The sequence below is a fragment of the Zophobas morio genome, unplaced genomic scaffold, assembly GCF_036711695.1.
Source record: "Zophobas morio isolate AGI-343-1 ecotype UQ-CSIRO unplaced genomic scaffold, CSIRO_AGI_Zmor_V1 ptg000021l, whole genome shotgun sequence".
Lineage (NCBI taxonomy): Eukaryota > Metazoa > Arthropoda > Insecta > Coleoptera > Tenebrionidae > Zophobas > Zophobas morio.
The window spans coordinates 16,422,637-16,442,512 of record NW_026972126.1 but is presented as its reverse complement, the minus strand read 5'-3'; the positions used below and the strand labels follow the sequence as shown (position 1 = coordinate 16,442,512).

Below are 19,876 nucleotides of genomic sequence, written 5' to 3'. Positions count from 1 at the left end.
GTCACCAGAATCAAGAAGGGGGCGGGTGGGTGGGGCTATTGCTTGCTAGGAATATTTGGTACAAAAAAGTTAGACTTAGCTCCGCCCATCACTTTTCTCCACTTCACTGACTTATTTTATCTGCTGTAAAATGGGAATTGAATTCTGATTTGACAAGCAGTAAAATCTAAGATTTAAAACAAAGTCGAAAGTGCCCCACCCACCCATCCCTTTTCTTAATGGAATGATTTATTAAGGTGGAGTTTGTGCCAGTGGGAGGAGCATCGGTAATATTACTTTTTAGATATAATTCTCACGTCTGGGATGCTTATTTAACACCAGCTTAATACTTTTTAGGTACTTTGTTTACAATTTATCTATTTTCTCACCAAGGGTTTAATAGATTTGACTAAGATTCTAATATAATGATGATGTTGTTATTAATTATCAGTATTAAAAGTAGTGACCAGAAGCAAGAAGGGGGAGGGTGGGTGGGGCTATTGCTTGCTAAGAATATTCTGTACAAATAAGGTAGACTTAGCTCCGCCCAGCACTTTTCTCCACTTCACTGACTTATTTTATCTACTGTAAGATGGGAATTGAATTCTGATTTGACAAGCAGTAAAATCAAAGATTTAAAAGAAAGTCGAAAGTAGCCCCACCCACCCACCCCTCTTCCCTTTTGATTGCTCATTTTATTGGTTCTTAGACGGATGTTGGATTGCAAATTGACAAATAATAGTTAGAATCCAGGACAATTTTTTTTTAATTTTGTTTTTTGTTCAAAAACCACTCTATCGTCAGCGTTTACATTAGATTAATTAAAAATCATATAAACTAGACACAATGAGATATAATTGTGGACACCATCCCTCGTCTTAATGGAATGATTTATTAAGGTGGAGTTTGTGCGAGTGGGAGGAGCATCGGTAATATTACTTTTTACATATAATTCTCACGTCTGGTATGTTTATTTAACAGCAGCTTAATACTTTTTAGGTACTTTGTTTACAATTTATGTATTTTCTCACCAAGGGTTTAACAGATTTGTCTAAGATTGTAATAAAATGATATTTTGTTATTAATTATCAATATTAAAAATAGTCACCAGAATTAAGAAGGGGGCGGGTGGGCGAGTCTATTGCTTGCTAAGAATATTCTGTACAAAAAAGTTAGACTTAGCTCCGCCCAGCACTTTTCTCCTCTTCACTGACTTATTTTATCTACTGTAAAATGTGAATTGAATTCTGATTTGACAAGCAGTAAAATCTAAGATTTAAAACAAAGTCGAAAGTGGCCCCGCCCACCCACCCCTCTTCCCTTTTGATTACTCATTTTATTGGTTCTTAGACGGATGTTGGATTGCAAATTGACAAATAGTAGTTAGAATCCAGGACTATTTTTTTTTTAATTTTGTTTTTTGTTCAAAAACCACTCTATCGTCAGCGTTTAAATTAGATTAATTAAAAATCATATAAACTAGACACAATGAGATATAATTGTGGACACCATCCGTCTTCTTAATGGAATGATTTATTAAGGTGGAGTTTGTGCGAGTAGGAGCAGCATCGGTAATAATGCTTTTTACATATAATTCTCACGTCTGGTATGTTTATTTAACAGCAGCTTAATACTTTTTAGGTACTTTGTTTACAATTTATCTATTCCATCACCAAGGGTCTAACAGATTTGTCTAAGATTCTAATACAATGATGATGTTGTCATTAATTATCAATATTAAAAATAGTCACCAGAATCAAGAAGGGGGCGGGTGGGCGGGGCTATTGCTTGCTAAGAATATTCTGCACAAAAAAGTTAGACTTAGCTCCGCCCAGCACGTTTCTCCACTTCACTGATTTATTTTATCTACTGTAAAATGGGAATTGAATTCTGATTTGACAAGCAGTAAAATCTAAGATTTAAAACAAAGTCGAAATTAGCCCCACCCACCCATCCCTCTTACCTTTTGATTACTCATTTTATTGGTTCTTAGACGGATGTTGGATTGCAAATTGACAAATAATAGTTAGAATCCAGGACTAATTTTTTTTTTAATTTTGTTTTTGGTTCAAAAACCGCTCTATGTTTTTTGTTCAAAAACGACTCTATCGTCAGCGTTTACATTAGATTAATTAAAAATCATATAAACTAGACACAATGAGATATAATTGTGGACACCATCCCTCTTCTTAATGGAATGATTTATTAAGGTGGAGTTTGTGCGAGTGGGAGGAGCATCGGTAATATTACTTTTTACATATAATTCTCACGTCTGGTATGTTTATTTAACAGCAGCTTAATACTTTTAAGTACTTTGTTTCCAATTTATCTATTTTATCACCAAGGGTTTAACCGATTTGTCTAAGATTCTAATACAATGATGATGTTGTCATTAATTATCAATATTAAAAGTATTCACCAGAAACAAGAAGGGGGCGGGTGGGTGGGGCTATTGCTTGCTAAGAATATTCTGTACAAAAAAGTTAGACTTAGCTCCGCCCAGCACTTTTCTCCACTTCACTGTAAAATGGGAATTGAATTTTGATTTGACAAGCAGTAAACTAACTAACTAACATATATTGTGCCTTTTTAAAAATATATTTGGCTAGGAAGATTTACCATTTTGACCATATTTTAAATTTATTGTTGTGGAAAGAAGATTACGAATATAAAGAAAGAAACGTCAAAAGTTAAACCCCGCCCACCCACCCCACTTTAATGGTGATGATTTTTTTATTCGTCGTGAGCCGGGGGGCGGAGCTTAATTGCAAAACATGTATTTCCCTACAAAAGTTTTATCATTTTGAACTTGTTGTCGGTTTTCTCTTATGAAAAGAAAATTAGGTATATTTTTAAAAAAAGCACAAAATATAAGCCCCGCCCATGCATAAAAAAAATCACAGTTGAAATAGGGCGGGTGGGTAGGGCTTGCATTTTCTCTTCACAACCAAAGACTTTAAACTTTATCAAATTAGTAAATTTTGTAGGGAAATATGGATTTTGCAATTACACTCCGCCCCTCGGCCTGACAAGGAATGCAAAATTCATCGGAATTGAGATGAGGGTGGGTGGGCGGGGCTTATATTTTGCCTTTTTAAAAATATATTTGTCTAGGAAGAGTTACCATTTTGACCACATTTTAAATTTCTTGTTGTGGAAAGAAAATTATGAATATTAAAAGAGAAACAAAAGTCAAAATATAAGCCCCGCCCACCCGCCCTATGTCAATTCTGATGATTATTTTTATTCGTTGTGAGCCAGAGGGCGGAGCTTAATTGCAAAATCTGTATTTCCCTACAAAATTTTACCATTTTGAACTTGTTTTCAGTTTTTTGCTATGAAAAGAAAATTACGTATACTAAAAAAAAGGCAAAATATAAGCCCCGCTCATGCATAAAAAATCATCACAGTTGAGATAGGGCGGGTGAGCGGGGATTGCATTTTCCCTTGTTCTTCTTACTGTACGTAGTTTTCTCTTCACAACCAAAGACTTAAAACTTTATTAAATTGGTATTTTGTAGGGAAATATGGATTTTGCAATTACGCTCCGCCCCTCGGTTTGACAAGGCATGAAAAATTCATCGGAATTGAGATGAGGGTGGGTGGGCGGGGCTTATATTTTGCCTGTTTAAAAATATATTTGTCTAGGAAGATTTACCATTTTGACCATATTTTAAATTTCTTATTGTGGAAAGAAGATTACGAATATTAAGAAAAAACAAAAGTCGGAAGAAGCCCCGCCCACCCACCCCTCTTCCCTCTTGACTACTAATTTTATTGGTTCTTAGACGGATGTTTGATTGCAAATTGACAAATAATAGTTAGAATTCAGGACTAATTTTTTTTTTAATTTTGTTTTTTGTTCAAAAACCACTCTATTGTCAGCGTTTACATTAGATTAATTAAAAATCATATAAACTAGACACAAGAGATATAATTGTGGACACCATTATGCCGCTTAATTCTTTTTAGGTACTTTGTTTACAATTTATCTACTTTCTCACTAACGGGGTAACAGATTTCCCTAAGATTCTAATAAAATAGGATGTAAATAAATTTAATTTGTAACAACTGTCCCTTGGGCATAACAGGCTCCAGTCTCTGCCCTATTTCATTTTTAAATAAATAAATAAATAAATAAATAAATAAATAAAATGATAATGTTCTTATTAATTATCAATATTAAGAGTATTCATTACAATCAAGAAGAGGGCGGGTGGGCGGGGCGTTAAACTTAGCTCCGCCCACCTGCTGTGTCCACTTCACTGACTTATTTTATCTACTGTAAAATGGGAACTGAATTCTGATTTGACAAGCGGTAGAATCTAAGATTTAAAACAAAGTCAAAAGTGATTTTTTATAGCCACGAAGCGCTTATGTTTGACAGTCACAACCGAAGTTACTAGATGAATCCACACCTTGGGACTTTCTTTCCTGTTCATGACATACCATCTTGTCAATTAGGTTAATTTTGGAATAAGAATTTTTAAAAACACGATAATTATATACTTGACTTGTTGGGGTTTACGTTGGTATGAAAGAAATATCTCTCCTCATCTGACAGATTCAGGGGTGCTATACCTTGCTGTCATTGCAAGAGGTTTGACATCTGACTATTTATCACAGAAAAATCAGAGATTTCTTAGCAATTATCTTAATAGTCTTTCACGCTTCAACTAAGACTACTTTTTTTTAAAGAAATATTGAAAAAATAAAGCGCCCGGTGACTATTAAATATTGTGACTTTTTGTCAGGTTGGCAACAGACTCAGAATTTTATGATGGCATACCTATTTATCAAAATTAAATTTAGGTCATTTTCTCTTTGGAAGCGACCGGATTACATTTCAAAATAAAAATCATATGCAACCCACAATACTCTAAAAATTGAAAATATATAACGTATGATTTTTTAAACTGGACATAATGGGACACTCTGGAAACAAAAGATGTGAACGACGTAAGGCGTAGTTTAATTAGTTTAACCTCAATTTGTGGCAATGATAGTGACATTTATACCAAAAATAATTAAACAGCGCTCTACGTCTTTCACATCTTTAGTTTCCAGAGCCTCCTCTTATGTCAAATCGTATTTTTCACAGTTTACAAGGGAAACAAAGAACTGAAGCAGACACACAGAAGTAAAAAAAATAGAGTGCTCATGTAGATGGTTGCAATCTTTCCACTTCTGTTTTAAACATTTCTAGATTTTCCACATCAAGAAATCTATAATTTGTTCACTTCTTAAAACAAACATACCTTGAGGAAGCGTCTTCAATTCCGACAGATTTTTATAATTGGTATAATAAATCCTTGACTTTATTCGCCGGTTTTTGCGAGAGCTTTGCAAACGTGACCCGAAAAAGTAATTACTCTCCAGCCGAATCAGCTGGCAACTTTCTGAAGCCTCTCGGCGAGTAAACAAGAATTAAAAGGTGGTTGAAAGTGTGTTGCCCAATTTTTTTGTGCCAAAAATAGCGGCACGTTCACACGTCAATCAGGTTTGTGGATAATTCTCAAGCCTTTCTTGCACTCTTGTTGGAATGAGTGTCACTGCTTTTCACTTACGACGATGGAAAAATTATCCGTTCAATTGAAAACTGATCTTGCTCCACAGGAAATTATAACACACTTCTCTTAGTAATGTCACCGTTCAAGCTCTCCTGTACTGTCATTACGAAAAAAACACCTACTTTACTTAAATTAAGCATAATTGTTCAACAAATTATTCATAACGGTCACTTAAGTCTCTAACTGCAGTTGTGTTGCATAAAAATGATGATAATAGTTTCCTGACCAATGACTCACTTCAGCAAAGGACGATTACTTAAACCCATCGCTACGTTCACAGTTACCTTTATTACGTAAAAATACATTGTAACATAATTATTATTTATTTCTTACCTAACTGATACAAATGATAAACAAAACTAGCACTTTAAGTAACTTTATGTATTTAAGGGTCAGGGCCCACGAAGCGCTCAATTCAAGTAAAAACCATTATCCGAATTTTTAAAACCCACGAAATCACCTGGTGCGCCCTGCCCCGGTCCGAAAAACTTAAGAACGCGAATTAAAACACGATTTTCAAGTCCAGCTCAAAAATTTAGCAAAATTTCCAACAATACTGCTCAACAAGAAAAAGCTCTGGTATCAAAACTTCGCTACATTAGCAAAAATTTCGTTATATGTCATACGAAGTAAGTAAATATTATAAAAAAGCGCGTAGAGCAACTTAAGAAGGTCGCCAAATTTTGTACTAGTACCGTCTGCGGCGACCTCGTCAAGCCACTCCACCTGGGTTAGATAAAAATCATGATTATGATTCCGCGACAATGGGAGTGGATGTGGTGAAAATTGGCGTCTCCAGCTCTATCCTGGCCGTTGTCCTCAACCCCAGCTGGTTTTTGATGTGACTAATGATGTCTTGGTCGGCCGGACAGCTCTGCCGGAACGCCTCCAGCTCGTACATGTTCGCCATGTACGTCCACAGCGCGGTGAAGCTGGTCGGGATCTCGAACTTCCGGAAGGCTTTGGCGCCGATGCGGATGTGCTGGAGCCGGGGCATGAGCTCGCAGTCGAAGCAGGACATGGTGTCGCCGGTGAGGAAGCGGGTGGCCCTCTTCGCCATGAAGTCGTTGATCCTCTCCAGGTGCGAGTACAGCGGCTGGCTGGCCTCCTTGGTGTCCGTCGATTCGAATTTAGTTACGTACATTTTAAACTTGGTGTAGAGGTTTTCGATGAGGGTGGCGACCTCCTTGTCCTGCAAATTCGTTCATTGAAATTGGGTTTAGCAACCCGAGATACGTTTTACCTGAACGAACAAGTTGTGCCCGCCTGGTACGTTCTTCATGATGTGCCTTTCGATTTTTTCGTTCTCGAGGATGGCCATGCCTCGGTCGATGAGGATCGGAGGAGGTGTCGCTTCGAAGTTCGTGCGGAAATCGGGTGGGGGTTTCTGCATGTCCACTGTGGTCACTTTTAGGCTGATGGTTTTCAGTTCCGCCAAGAGGTAGAGTTCCATGAAGTATTCTTGGCAGAAGAGGCACGCGCCCTTTCGGCGGCCGTCGATTGTGGAAGCCTGCAATTAGTGGGTGTTAGAGAGTCGGTGCTAATTCGTCAAGGTCGGTTTTTTAATCGTGTATGCAAATTTAGACCTTGGGGACAATAGAAACATTCGATAGTGGTCATGTGTGGTTTTGCGTCTTCCGTAGATGACAATTTGGGATCTTTCTTATTTTTTGGTGGTGTTAAAAGCTAGGAGAAGACTTTGAATAAAGCTCATTACCTATGTCTTCAAGCACTCGAGATATTATATTAATAATATAATGTATAAAATAAGGACTTAAATCCAATAAAATACAAAGTAATTATAAAAGAAGAAAAGTTGGAGCTGAAATTTATAATTTGCCGCCTCGTTGTAATGATGACTACGCATCGTCTGTCACAAATATCAACATAACCCAACTTTCCCTAGCGTTCTGGATGTGTTGGATGTGTCATCTTATATAATATCTTCTTTACTCTGCTTGCTGGAGTGTTTACTTGCTTTTAATTTCTTTAAATGGAATGATATATATTTTTTTGCACATTTAGATAGTACTGAGTAGTAAGTACATTTATCTTATCTTGAAGAGCCTTCTAAATATTTATAGTTTTATATAGTTTAATTAAGTATTCTTAACAGTCAGTTCGTTAAAATTTACGGGCCCTAAATTACACTGTTTGTCATGATTTTGAACAGTAATACTACGTCTCAAGTTTTTAAAAAATAAAAGGCAAAACACACTCTTGGGTTCTAGAGTACACACCAATAAAGCGGCTCAGTGGCCATAAAAGCTTCCATACGGGTCGGTCCACTTGCGAATTTGGGGGCGAGGACACTGCACTGGTCGTTAATATGTTTTATGTTTTCTATTACATTTACGTTTTTACACAAACATTGCCCTGTCTAAAAAAACAAATATATGAAAATAATTTTACTTTTGAAATAGTTTTCAGAAAATTACAAATGAATTCGAAAAATATAGCGTGTTTATGGTCCCGGGGTAGTTTTTATAAAAATAGTAGCAGTTATCGAAGACATGGGCCTGAAACCAACTTCTGTAGTCAAAATTGATAAGAAAAATATCTTTAAGTTTCGAAAATATTCAGATACATAGCGTAATTATGGTCCTGGGATAAGATTTTAGAAATATTCGGTCTGAAAATATGTATAATTATATTTTTTTAAATCCAAAAAACTGCAACATTCCAATGGGTGATTCTAGAAAGTAGGAGTTATCGAAGAAATGGGGCCGAAATTCCCTTCTGTAGGTCCAAATTTATAAAAAAATGTCCTTGGGTAAGTTCCTAAAAATGGCCAAAAATTGGCCGAAATTTTCAAAGGGGAGAATGGCAAAATTTGGTTTTCGAAAAAGTTGTCAAAAAGTCCCAAAAAATTCAGGAATATAGATTACGAGGTTCTGATTCCAAAAATATTGGGTATTTATGGTTCCGGACCACGGTTTTATAAATATTCAGTCTGATTTTTTTTTTTTTTTAATTCAAAAAACTGCAAACGGGCAATTCTGGAAAAAATGGTAGAAGTTGTTGAAGAAATAACGTCGAAATTAATTCTTAAGGTCGAAATCTATAAGAAAATGCCTAAGAAGTTTCGAAAATGGACGTAAATTGGCCGAAATTTTCAAAGGACAGGAAAATTTTGCTTTTGAAAAAAATGGTCAAAAATTTATGAAAAAACTCAGGGATATAGATTTCGACATGCTGATTCCAAAAATATAGGGTGTTGATGGTTCCGGGGCAAGATTTTACAAATATTCGGTTTGAAAATCTTTTTTTTTAATCCAAAAAGGTGGAATATTCCAATTTTGGAAAAATGGCAGGAGTTAACGAATAAAATCGAAACTAACGTCTGTAGGTTCAAGTTCACAAGAAAATGTCTTTGGTTAAGTCAAAAATGGTCGAAAATTTGATAAAATTTTGTTTTGGAAAAAGTTGTCAAAAATTCATAAAAAAATCAGCGATATAGGAAAGGAAAATTTTGCTTTTGATAAAATGGTCAAAAAATTACCAAAAAATTCAAGGATATAGATTTCGTCGTGCTGATTCCAAAAATATAGCGTGTTTGTGGTCCTGGGGCAAGATTTTAAAAATATTCGGTTTGAAAATCTTTATTTTGTAATACAAAATTTGGAATGTTCTAACGGGTGATTCTAGAAAAATGGTAGGGGTTATCCACGAAATGGGGGGCGAAACTACCTTCTGTAGGGCCGAATTTATAAGAAAATGTCTTTGGTCAAAAATTGGCTGAAATTTTCGAGGGGATTTGCAAAATTTTGTTTATGAAAAAGTTGTCAAAAATTCCTAAAAAAATCAGCGATATAGGTTTTAACGTGCTGATTTTAATTATTTCTTAGATTCAAAATTTGCAATATTTCAATGGATGTTTCTATAAAAACGGTAGGAGTTATCGAAAAAATACGGCGGAAACTACCTTCTGTAGGTCCAAATTTATAAAATTTTCGAAAATGGTCGAAAATTGGCCGAAATTTTCGAGGATTTGAAAAATTTTGTTTCTAAAAAAGTCGTCGAAAAGCCACCAAAAAATCCAGGAATACAGATTTCGCCATGCTGATTCCAAAAATATAGCGTCCCGGAGTCAAGATTTTAAAAATATTCGGTTTGAAAATCTTTTTTTTTTTAACCAAAAAAACTGCAATGTCGAATGGACGACTATGGATAAATGGTAAGAGTCATCGAAGATCCGCAGATCCAAATTATAAGAAAATGTCTTTAGTTTAAAAATGGTTGAAAATGTGCCGAAATTTTCAAAGTGGGGGATTGCAAAATTTTGTTTTTTAAAGTTGTCAAAAATTGTTAAAAAAATAAAGGATATAAGAAAAATGGCAAAGTTTTTGAAGAAATGAGGCTGACACAAATTTCTGAATCTATAAGAAAAAGTCTTTAGAAGTGTAGAAAATGGTCGCAAATTGGCCGAAATTTTCATAAGAATAGAAAATTTTGCTTTTAAAAAAAATGTCAAAAAATTTGGGGATATAGATTTCGACATGCTGATTCCAAAAATATAGCGTGTTTATGGTCCCGGGGCAAGATTTTACATCTATTCGGTTTGATTTTTTTTTAATCAAAAAAACTGTAATATTCAAATTCTGGAAAAATGGCAGGAGTTATCGAAGAAATGAGACCGAAACCAACGTGTGTAAGTCCAAATTTATAAAAAATGTCTTTGGTTAAGTTTCAAAAATGGTCAAAAATTGGGCCAAATTCCCAAAGAACGGGAGTTTTGGAAATTTTGCTTTAGGAGAAGTTGTTAAAAAATTACCAGAAAATTCAGGAATATATTTAGATTTTGACATGTTCATTCCAAAAATACAGCATGTAGATTTTAGAAATATTCGGTTTGAAAATCAAGTTTTTTAAAATCCAAAAAGCTGCAATTTCTAATGGGCGATAATGGAAAAATGGTAGAAGAAATTGAGGAAATGAGGCTGAAATTAATTTCTGAAGGTCGAAATCCATAACAAAATGTCTTTAGAAGTTTCGAAAATGGCCTTACACTGACCCAAATTTTTATAAGAACAGAAAATTTTGCTTAAAAAAAAATGGCAAAAAATTACCAAAAAAATTCAGGGATATAGATTTCGACATGCTGATTCCAAAAATATAATATGTTTTGTGGTCTCGGGACAAGATTTTACATATATTCGGTTTGGAAATTAATTTATTCCAAGTCTGGAAAAACGGCTGCAGTTCTCAAAGAAATGCGACCGAAACCAACATCTGTAGGTTCAAATTTTTAAGAAAATGTTTTGGGTTAAGTTTCAAAAACGTTCAAAAAAAGGTCGAAATTTTCATAGAACGGGGGTTTTGGAAAATTTTGCTTTTGAATTAGTTGTTAAAAAAATTACCACAACATTCAGGAATATAGATTTCCACGTGTTCATTCCAAAACATTAGCCTGTAGATTTTAGAAATAATCGGTTTGAAAATAATTTTTTTAATCAAAAAAAAAAAAATATGCAATATTCCAATAGAAGATTATGGAAAAATGACAGGAGTTATCGAAGAAACGACACCGAAACCAGCTTTTGCAGGTCCAAATTTATAAGAAAATGTCTGTGGTTAAGTTTCGAAAATGGTCGAAACTTTGTCGAAATTTTCAAAGTTGCCAAATTTAGTCTTTGAAAAAGTTGTCAAAAAATTCCTAAAAAATTCAGGGATATAGATTTCGAAAAATATGATGGTCCCAGGGTAAGATTTTAAAAATATTTGGTTTGAAACTATTTTTTTATATATATATAAAAAAAAACAACTGCAATATTCCAGTGGACGACTATGGAAAAACGGTACGAGTGATCGAAGAGATCAGACCGAAACCAGCTTCTGCAAATCCAAATTTATAACAAAATGTTTTTAGAAGTTTTGAAAATGGTCGAAAATTTTCCGAAATTTTTAAAGTTGCAAAATTTTGTTTTTGAAAAAGTTGTCAAAGAAATCCTAAAAAATTCAGGGATATAAATTTCGATGTACTAATTCCAAAAGTATAGCGTGTTTATGGTCCTGGGGCAAGATTTACAAATATTCTTTCATTTCAAATAATTCTTTTTTTTAATCCAAAAAACTGCAATATTCCAATTCTGAAAAAATGACAGGAGTTATCGAAGCAATTGGGCCGAAACTAACTTCTGTGGATCCAAATTTATAAGAAAATGTCTTTGGTCAAGTTTCGAAAATGGTTGAAAATTGGCCGAAAGTTTCGAAAGGGGGTTTTGCAAAATTTTGTTTTTGAAAAGTCGTTAAAAAATTCCTAAATATTTCCTAAACGGGTTGATTTATTAAAAGTTTAGAATCAAAAACTTCTAAAAAAGTTTCTCAAAATGGGGAAATACTTATTTTCTAATTGGAACTTGAGTAACACAGGGTTAATAAGAGTGGCTTTTTTAACATTTAAAAAAACTGAATAACTCTTTTAATAATGAAGAAGATGTACAAAGTGGGTGGTTTTGAATGCTCTTGAAAACCTTGAGTCACTCTGTATATGTAAATGTAATTGTAAAAAAATCTAAATGCATTGATAAAACCACACCTATAAATTTATAATGTTTTGCATATTTTAGATAGGATTTAGATAGGAATCGGCAAAATTTTGAGATGACGTCACCACGATTTCCCATGCTTAAATGATAATTGATAACCTATAAAAATCTTTGATATCTAGGGTAAAAACTCAACTAATATAAACTAGCCAAAATTAAAATGATAAGATAAAAATTTAAGAAAAAATGGTGCCCGACTTTATAATCAGCCAGAATTGGTATTAACTCTATCTACTAATAATCACTAAATAATTAAATTGTATTACGAAAAATGACTTAATTCCCACCTAATCCCCCCTATCAAATGAAAAAACTTTCCAATTCGATATCTGCCAATTTAATTAAAGCTTACTCAATTTTTGGTTTTAAGATAATTTATACTACGGATTAGATAAGCAAAATTTTTAAACACGAATTTTCTAATAAAATTTTCGTCGAAAGGTTGCGTTTTACCAATACCAATAGGCATGAGGTAATTTATTTACGACCGTTATCATTACTGCTGTTTACTTTTACAATATTGAATTTCGTTGTGAAAAATACATCTTGATAATAAAACCAAGACCATGGATTTTTATTACAATAAATTTGCATTCTATCATACTATTTAAAGAGCATGTTTTAAAAAACAATATATTTTGCATAAAAAAAACCCATGCATGAAAGATTATTTGATATATTAGCTGATAAATCCGTTATTATTATAGAGAGAGTAGCATGTACATGGCTAATGAGCGCAGGTATCGTTGGTAATTTATACCGCTTTAATCAATGTTTGCATGTACATTTTAATAGTCGTCGCAAACATGGCTATAATAAACGAAAATAAAACCACGTCTGCATAACAAACAGTAATTTTATTCAGGAGGAACCATGTCTAATGTAGGCGAAATTGATCTCTACAGCGCCAAACTGTCACAGAGCTCAGGTGGAATAAATGTCGGTGAAAATTCCACTTTATCTTTAATTACTTTAACGGTAGGCACATTTTTCACCATTAATAAATACAGTCTTATCAAACAAATAAAGCTAATAAGATAAAATCCTTTGAAACTTGGCGGAATGTCGGCACCGCTTTCATTTTTCGAACACAATATAACTGTCTCGTTTTTTGCAGTAAATTCGGTGTCAGAACTGTGCCTTGAACAACAATACCACTAACAATGTAAAACAATTCGACTTAATTAAAGCATTCGAAATGTACTACATTCGTCTGTCACTCAGTGTACTCTTAATTATTGTAATTAATGTAGAAAATTGCAGTGACTCGACAGTCGTAAGCTAAATTAGCGATTAGAGAACACAACAAACGTTTCTAATGCCTCGACTACTGATAAGTCGTCGAAGAAATATTGAAGTTCTTCGAAGGTGACATTATTTACTTTCGTTGGTATTTTTATTCAATAAAATAATATTGTGACAGCGATAACTTTCCTGGGATTTGAACATTCACTCATTCTCTTTTCACGTTTGTGTGACAGTGAACGGAACATTAATTTTTATGTATCGATATTCTCTGGTTTAGCGAGTTCTACAAAAACGAAAAGTGGATATCGTTTTTACGTTTTTAATAGAGATATTTTAGCATCTAAATCGTTTTAATTGGTAAAATTATGGCGACATATGACGCGGGTCGCATTTCAGCGATTGTGAGCCGTGTCGACGACTCACCGGAACTGTCAGTTGGTATTACATACCAACGGATGGTAACTTCTGGTAAATTTGCTGTGGAGTGAAATCGGCAGTAAGAACGTATAATAAAGCCTCAACCGTCATTTTCTTAAGTACACCGTTAATGAAATCGGCGTAGCCTGTTTGGAGTTTTCGATTAAGGGTGATATTCGCTCGTTATTGTCAGCTAGTGTCGTATCTGGGTAATCTCTGGAAAAACCAGTCTCTATTCTTTGTTGTTCATTGAAAGGGAACATTACCGATGCACTTTTGGATAAACTAAGGACACTAAATAAAGGTGTCATCTTCAGCTTTAGTGTAAATTTATACACAAAATACAACTGCAGCAAAAGCGAAAAAAAAAATCAATGAATTAAAGTAATTATTACAAACAAAAGAACTCCACGTAAACTTTAATCCTAACCACTTCAATCCTATCTAGGCGTTCCGAGTTCACTGACAGATTGACCGTTTTTTGACGTCAAACGCTAAATTCGCTTTTCTAGTCTTTTCTATCACAAGCCTCTACTGTCACAGCAGAATTTTTCAGAACTTTCCTGAAAGATCGGCGTCTTTCTTTAATTTAGTTTCGACATTCCAAAAATTACCGCTTGAACGGTATTTAAATATTGCCTCTTTTTGGGATGTTTCCGTTTCTCAAATGGTCCGTCACCGGAACTATCTTGCTTATTTTGTTGAGCTTGTAGCGTTGGTTATCACCATAAGGGATATATTAATTTGTTTGTTATCTTATCAGTTCCTGTGTATCACAGTGTTCAACACGCACACACTTTTCCATCTATTTCTAGAAAATGATTTTAATGTTCTTTTGAAGAGTGGCCAATTTGATAAATGTTGGAATCTTTCTCAATTGTAAACAGAAATTTCTAGAAATTAAGCTATGCTTCTCTACCTCTTCAGCAGAATAGTGGGTTAGAAATTCCTTCAGAGGCTGTTTTTTAATAATAATAAAATAAATAAATAGATTCTTCTAGAAGTCCTTTCTCCCTCAATTGTTCTCTGGGTCTTATAATTGTTTTCTTCTTGATTTATATTTTCCAATCCCACTTCTGACACCAAAATGGGTTTGACGGGATTTACAGTTTTATATCAAAACTCAAAATTTCAGGATGCATTTATTCTCAAAAGATATGTTCTCAGATGTCATTTGAAAGTCTTGAAATACCATAGAATTAAAAAAAAAATACACTACCAATTTACAAAATTACCTCCCCAGCAGATTATTCGAGGACACATTTACATGGGTCCTCGTAATTCTTTCAATATTTTCAAAAATCCGTTGCCTGGGTAATGTTTTTCTTGAATGAAATGTTGTAGTTAGAATCCGCATTGAATTTTCTGTAGACGTCGTCGGCTATCTTATTATTATTATTATTTTTTTTTTATTTGAACCCTGTGGTAGAATTGTAATTCATCTGGTTCTTCTAATCATAAAGTAGATTCTTCTAGTACTCATTTTTCTCGATTCTTCTCCAAGCTTTCTTCTTAATTAACGTTTTCCAATCCCACTTCTGACACCAATACTGTGTTAATGGGATTTTGATAGATATTCTCTTCAATGATTTCTATTTCACGAGTGGTCCGTCAGCAGAACCTTTTTAATTCTTTCCATGAATTTTTAAAGAAAATTTTGCCTTAAATGGTACTATTAACTTTCCAAATTAGTTTAAAAATGTTATTATTTTCAACAGAAAAATATATAGAGATTTCCTTCAACAACAGGATAGTTAAACATGTTTTCAGTTTCTTGTTAGGAAAAGAAGACTTCGTATTTTAAGAAAAAATGGACAAATTATAAGCCCCACCCACCCACCCCTTCTCAATTGTAATAAATGTTTTATTCATCGTGAAATGAAGGGCGGAGTTTTCTTTTTTTTTTTGCTTTATACGATATCTCTATGAGTTTTCATTCAATTTTCCAGTTTTCCGATTTTCAAACTTTTGGACGTTTCAGTTTTTCTGCAGTTTTTCAATTTGAAATTTCACTAGATTTTTCAGTTTTTCATTTCTTTCAAAATTATTGAATAAAAGATTGACTTTATGTTTTTTATTATAATATCTCTTCTTCTTTCCGCCAAAAAGTTGTTGAAAAGACTATGTACATAAAGGAAAAGCAAATATTAAGCCCCACCCACCCGCCCCGACTCAATTGTGATGAGTTTTTCATTCCTAATCAGACCGAAGGGCGGAGTTTAATTTTAACATCAATATTTCTCTAAAAAATTCATATTTCATATGGTAATTTCTTGTAGCGAAATGAGGATTTTAAAACTAAAGTTCGTCCTTTCGCTCACGATGAATAAAACATTCATTACAATCGAGAAGGGGTGGGTGGGCGGGGCTGAAATTTTGTCCTTTTTTTCTTAATATAGGAAGTCTTCTTTTTCCAACAAGAAACTGAAAACATGTTTAACTATCCTGTTGTTGAAAGAAAACTCTATATATTAAAAAAAAAAAAGAAAGATAACGTTATTATACCCTGCAATTGTTTTTGCGAAAATTTGAACATTAAGTGAAAAAACTGAAAACGGATTCGTATACTACAAGTATAGGAGTACATTTTTGTATAACATTATTTATTTTAACATACGGTTCATTGAGATTTGGCTAGCATTTAACCATCTACATGATATATTGATATAACTATGTTCCCGAATAATCTCCTGGAGAAGTATTCTAGCCTCAAAACAGACAATAATTGACAAAATTTTGTAAATTGGTATAGTGTATTTTTTTGAAAATTTCATGCTATTTTAAGACTTTCAAATGACATTTGAGAACATTTCTTTTAAGAATGAATACATTAGGAAGATTTGAGCTTGGATATAAAACTGTAATTATAGAAAGAGGCTGAAATGATGATCCGGAAGAAAATTCTAGAAGTGTGCATCGAACCGAATTGGTTTTGATTTTTGTATGTGTCGAAAAGCAGTCACCAATTTTTCTGTTTAAAATAGTAACATTTTTAAACTATTTTGGAAAGTTTATAGTACCATTTAAAAAATAAAATTTGCTTTAAAAATTCATTGAAGGAGTTAAAAAAGTTCGTGACGGACCACTCGAGAAATGGAAATCATTGAAGACAGAATATCTTTCAAAACCCCGTCAAACGCAATATTGGTGTCAGAAGTGGGATTGGAAAGCGTTAATCAAGAAAAAAGCTTGGAAAAGAATTAAGGAAAAAGAGTTTAAAAAAATCTACTTTATTATTAGAAGAAATAGGTGAATTACGACGGTGCTCAAATTAAAAAATTTGGTCGAAGGTTATTTCAGGAGAACTTCCCTCGCCCCTGAAGTGCAACCAAATAAACCCCATATCTCTGAAAAATTATCGTTTTTTTTTGCGATTTTGTTCATTCATTTTTTCAACTTTTCAATTCAATTTCTAGATTTCGCAATTTTTCGATTTGAGTTTCTCGAGTTTTCAATTTTTAATTTTCTTTATTTTTTTCAATTCCTCAGTGTTACGATTTTATAATTTTTTGGTTTTTCAATGTTTCGTCAGTTTTTCAATTTGCAATTTTTCAATTTTTCTTTTTTTTTTGCTTTATACGATATCTCTATGAGTTTTCACTTTCAATTTTCCAGTTTTCCGATTTTCAAACTTTTGGACGTTTCAGTTTTTCTGCAGTTTTTCAAATTGAAATTTCACTAGATTTTTCAGTTTTTCATTTCTTTCAAAATTATTGAATAAAAGATTGACTTTATGTTTTTTATTATAATATCTCTTGTTCTTTCCGCCAAAAAGTTGTTGAAAAGACTATGTACATAAAGGAAAAGCAAAAAAAAGGCGGAGTTTAATTTTAACATCAATATTTCTCTAAAAAATTCATATTTCATATGGTAATTTCTTGTAGCGAAATGAGGATTTTAAAACTAAAGTCCGTCCTTTCGCTCACGATGAATAAAACATTCACTACAATCGAGAAGGGGTGGGTGGGCGGGGCTGATATTTTGTACATTTTTTCTTAATATACGAAGTCTTCTTTTCCCAACAAGAAACTGAAAACATGTTTAACTATCCTGTTGTTGAAAGAAAACTCTACATATTAAAAGAAAAAAACAAAGATAACGTTATTATACCTTGCAATTGTTTTTGCGATATAACTATGTTCCCGAATAATCTGCTGAAGAGGTATTCTAACCTCAAAAAAGACAATAATTGACAAAATTTTGTAAATTGGTATTGTGTATTTTTTTGAAAATTCCATGCTATTTCCAGACTTTCAAATGACATTTGAGAACATTTCTTTTAAGAATGAATACATTAGGAAGATTTGAGCTTCGATATAAAACGTAATTATAGAAAGAAGCTGAAATGATGATGCGGAAGAAAATTCTAGAATTGGTTTTGATTTTTTTATGTGTCGAAAAGCAGTCACCAATTTTTCTGTTTAAAATAGTAACATTTTTAAACTATTTTGGAAAGTTTATAGTACCTTTTAAAACATAAAATTTCGTTTGAAAATTCACGGAAAGAGTCAAAATCATTCTGGTGACGGACCATTCAAGAAATGGAAATCATTGAAGAGAGAATATCTATCAAAAACCCCTCAGACGCAATATTGGTGTCAGAAGTGGGATTGTAAAGCTTTAATCAAGAAGAAAGCTTGGAGAAGAATTAGAAAAAGGAATAAAAAAATTGCTTTATCATTAGAAGAAATAGATCAATTACGACTATGCTACGGGACTCAAATTAAAAAATTTGGTCGAAGGTTATTTCAGGAGAACTTCCCTCGTCCCTGAAGTGCAACCAAATAAGCCCCATTTTTCTGAAAAAATATCTCTTTTTTTGCGATTTTGTTCATTCATTTTTTCAACTTTTCAATTCAGTTTCTAGATTTCGCAATTTTTCGATTTGAGTTTCTCGAGTTTTCAATTTTTAATTTTTCCATTTGCAATTTTTTGGTTCAGTTTTTTATTTTCTTTATTTTTTCAATTCTTCAGTGTTCCGATTTTATAATTTTTTGGTTTTTCAATGTTTCGTTTCGTCAGTTTTTCAATTTGCAATTTTTCAATTTTTCTTTTTTTTGCTTTATACGATATCTATGAATTTTCACTTTCAATTTCCCAGTATTCCGATTTTCTAATTTTTGGACGTTTCAATTTTTCTGCAGTTTTTCAATTTGAAATTTCACTAGTTTTCAATTTTTACATTTTTCAGGTTTTCATTTCTTTCAAAATTATTGAATAATAGATTGACTTTGTTTTTTTTTATCATTATAATATCTCTTGTTCTTTACGCCAAAAAATTGTTGAAAAAACTATGTGTATAAAGGAAAAAAAAAAAACATATTAAGCCCCCGCCCACCCACCCCTTCTCAATCGTAATGAATGTTTTATTCATCGTGAGTTGAAGAGCGGACTTTAGTTTCAAAATCCTCATTTCGCTACAAGAAATTACCATATGAAATATGTTAGCTTTTTTTTTTAGAAAAATATTAATGTTACAATTAAACTCGGCCCTTCGGTCTGATTAGGAACGAAAAACTCATCACAATTGAGATCGGGGCGGGCGGGTGGAGCTTAATGTTTTTTTTTAACATACAGAGTTTTCTTTCAACAACAGGATAGTTAAACATGTTTTCAGTTTCTTGTGAAAAGAAGATTTGGTATATTAAGAACAAATGGACAAAATATAGGCCCCGCCCACCCACCCCTTCTCAATTGTGACGATCGTGAGCGGAAGGACAGTATTGGGTTGCAAAATCCTCATTTCTTTACAAGAAATTACCATATGAAACATGTTTTTAAAAGGGTAGAATTTTCTAGAGAAAAAATTAAACTCCGCCCCTCGTCGGATTAGGAATGAAAAACTCATCACAACTGAGATTAGGTCAGATTTTTATATACATAGTTTTTCTTTTCTGTTTTCAACTCCAAACTCCAAGTTTTCTTCTTGATTAGCGTTTTCCAATCCCACTTCTGACACCAATATTGCGTTTGACGGGATTTTGAAGGGTTTCATGGATATTTTTCTTGAATGAAATGTTGTATAACTTTTTCGACACTGCATCGACAGCAATTCTCACTTTAAAAAAAATCTTGGAGTTAGAATCCACCTCGAATTTTCTGGAGACGCCGTCG

The 19,876-nt window shown here is 33.2% G+C and overlaps 1 protein-coding gene across 1 annotated transcript in view; it reads right to left on the bottom strand.

Annotated features, from left to right (window-relative positions):
- Positions 1 to 5,818: 5,818 nt before the first annotated feature.
- Positions 5,819 to 19,876, bottom strand: part of LOC135132470 (chloride intracellular channel Clic) — a 33,666-nt gene continuing 19,608 nt past the window's right edge. The window contains exons 2-3 of the mRNA XM_064060581.1: positions 6,793 to 7,059; positions 5,819 to 6,741 (exon numbers count right to left, since the gene is read on the bottom strand). Coding sequence (XP_063916651.1) covers positions 6,298 to 6,741; positions 6,793 to 7,059 — 711 coding nt within the window. The 3' untranslated portion in view covers positions 5,819 to 6,297. The remainder of the gene's footprint in view (positions 6,742 to 6,792; positions 7,060 to 19,876) is intronic.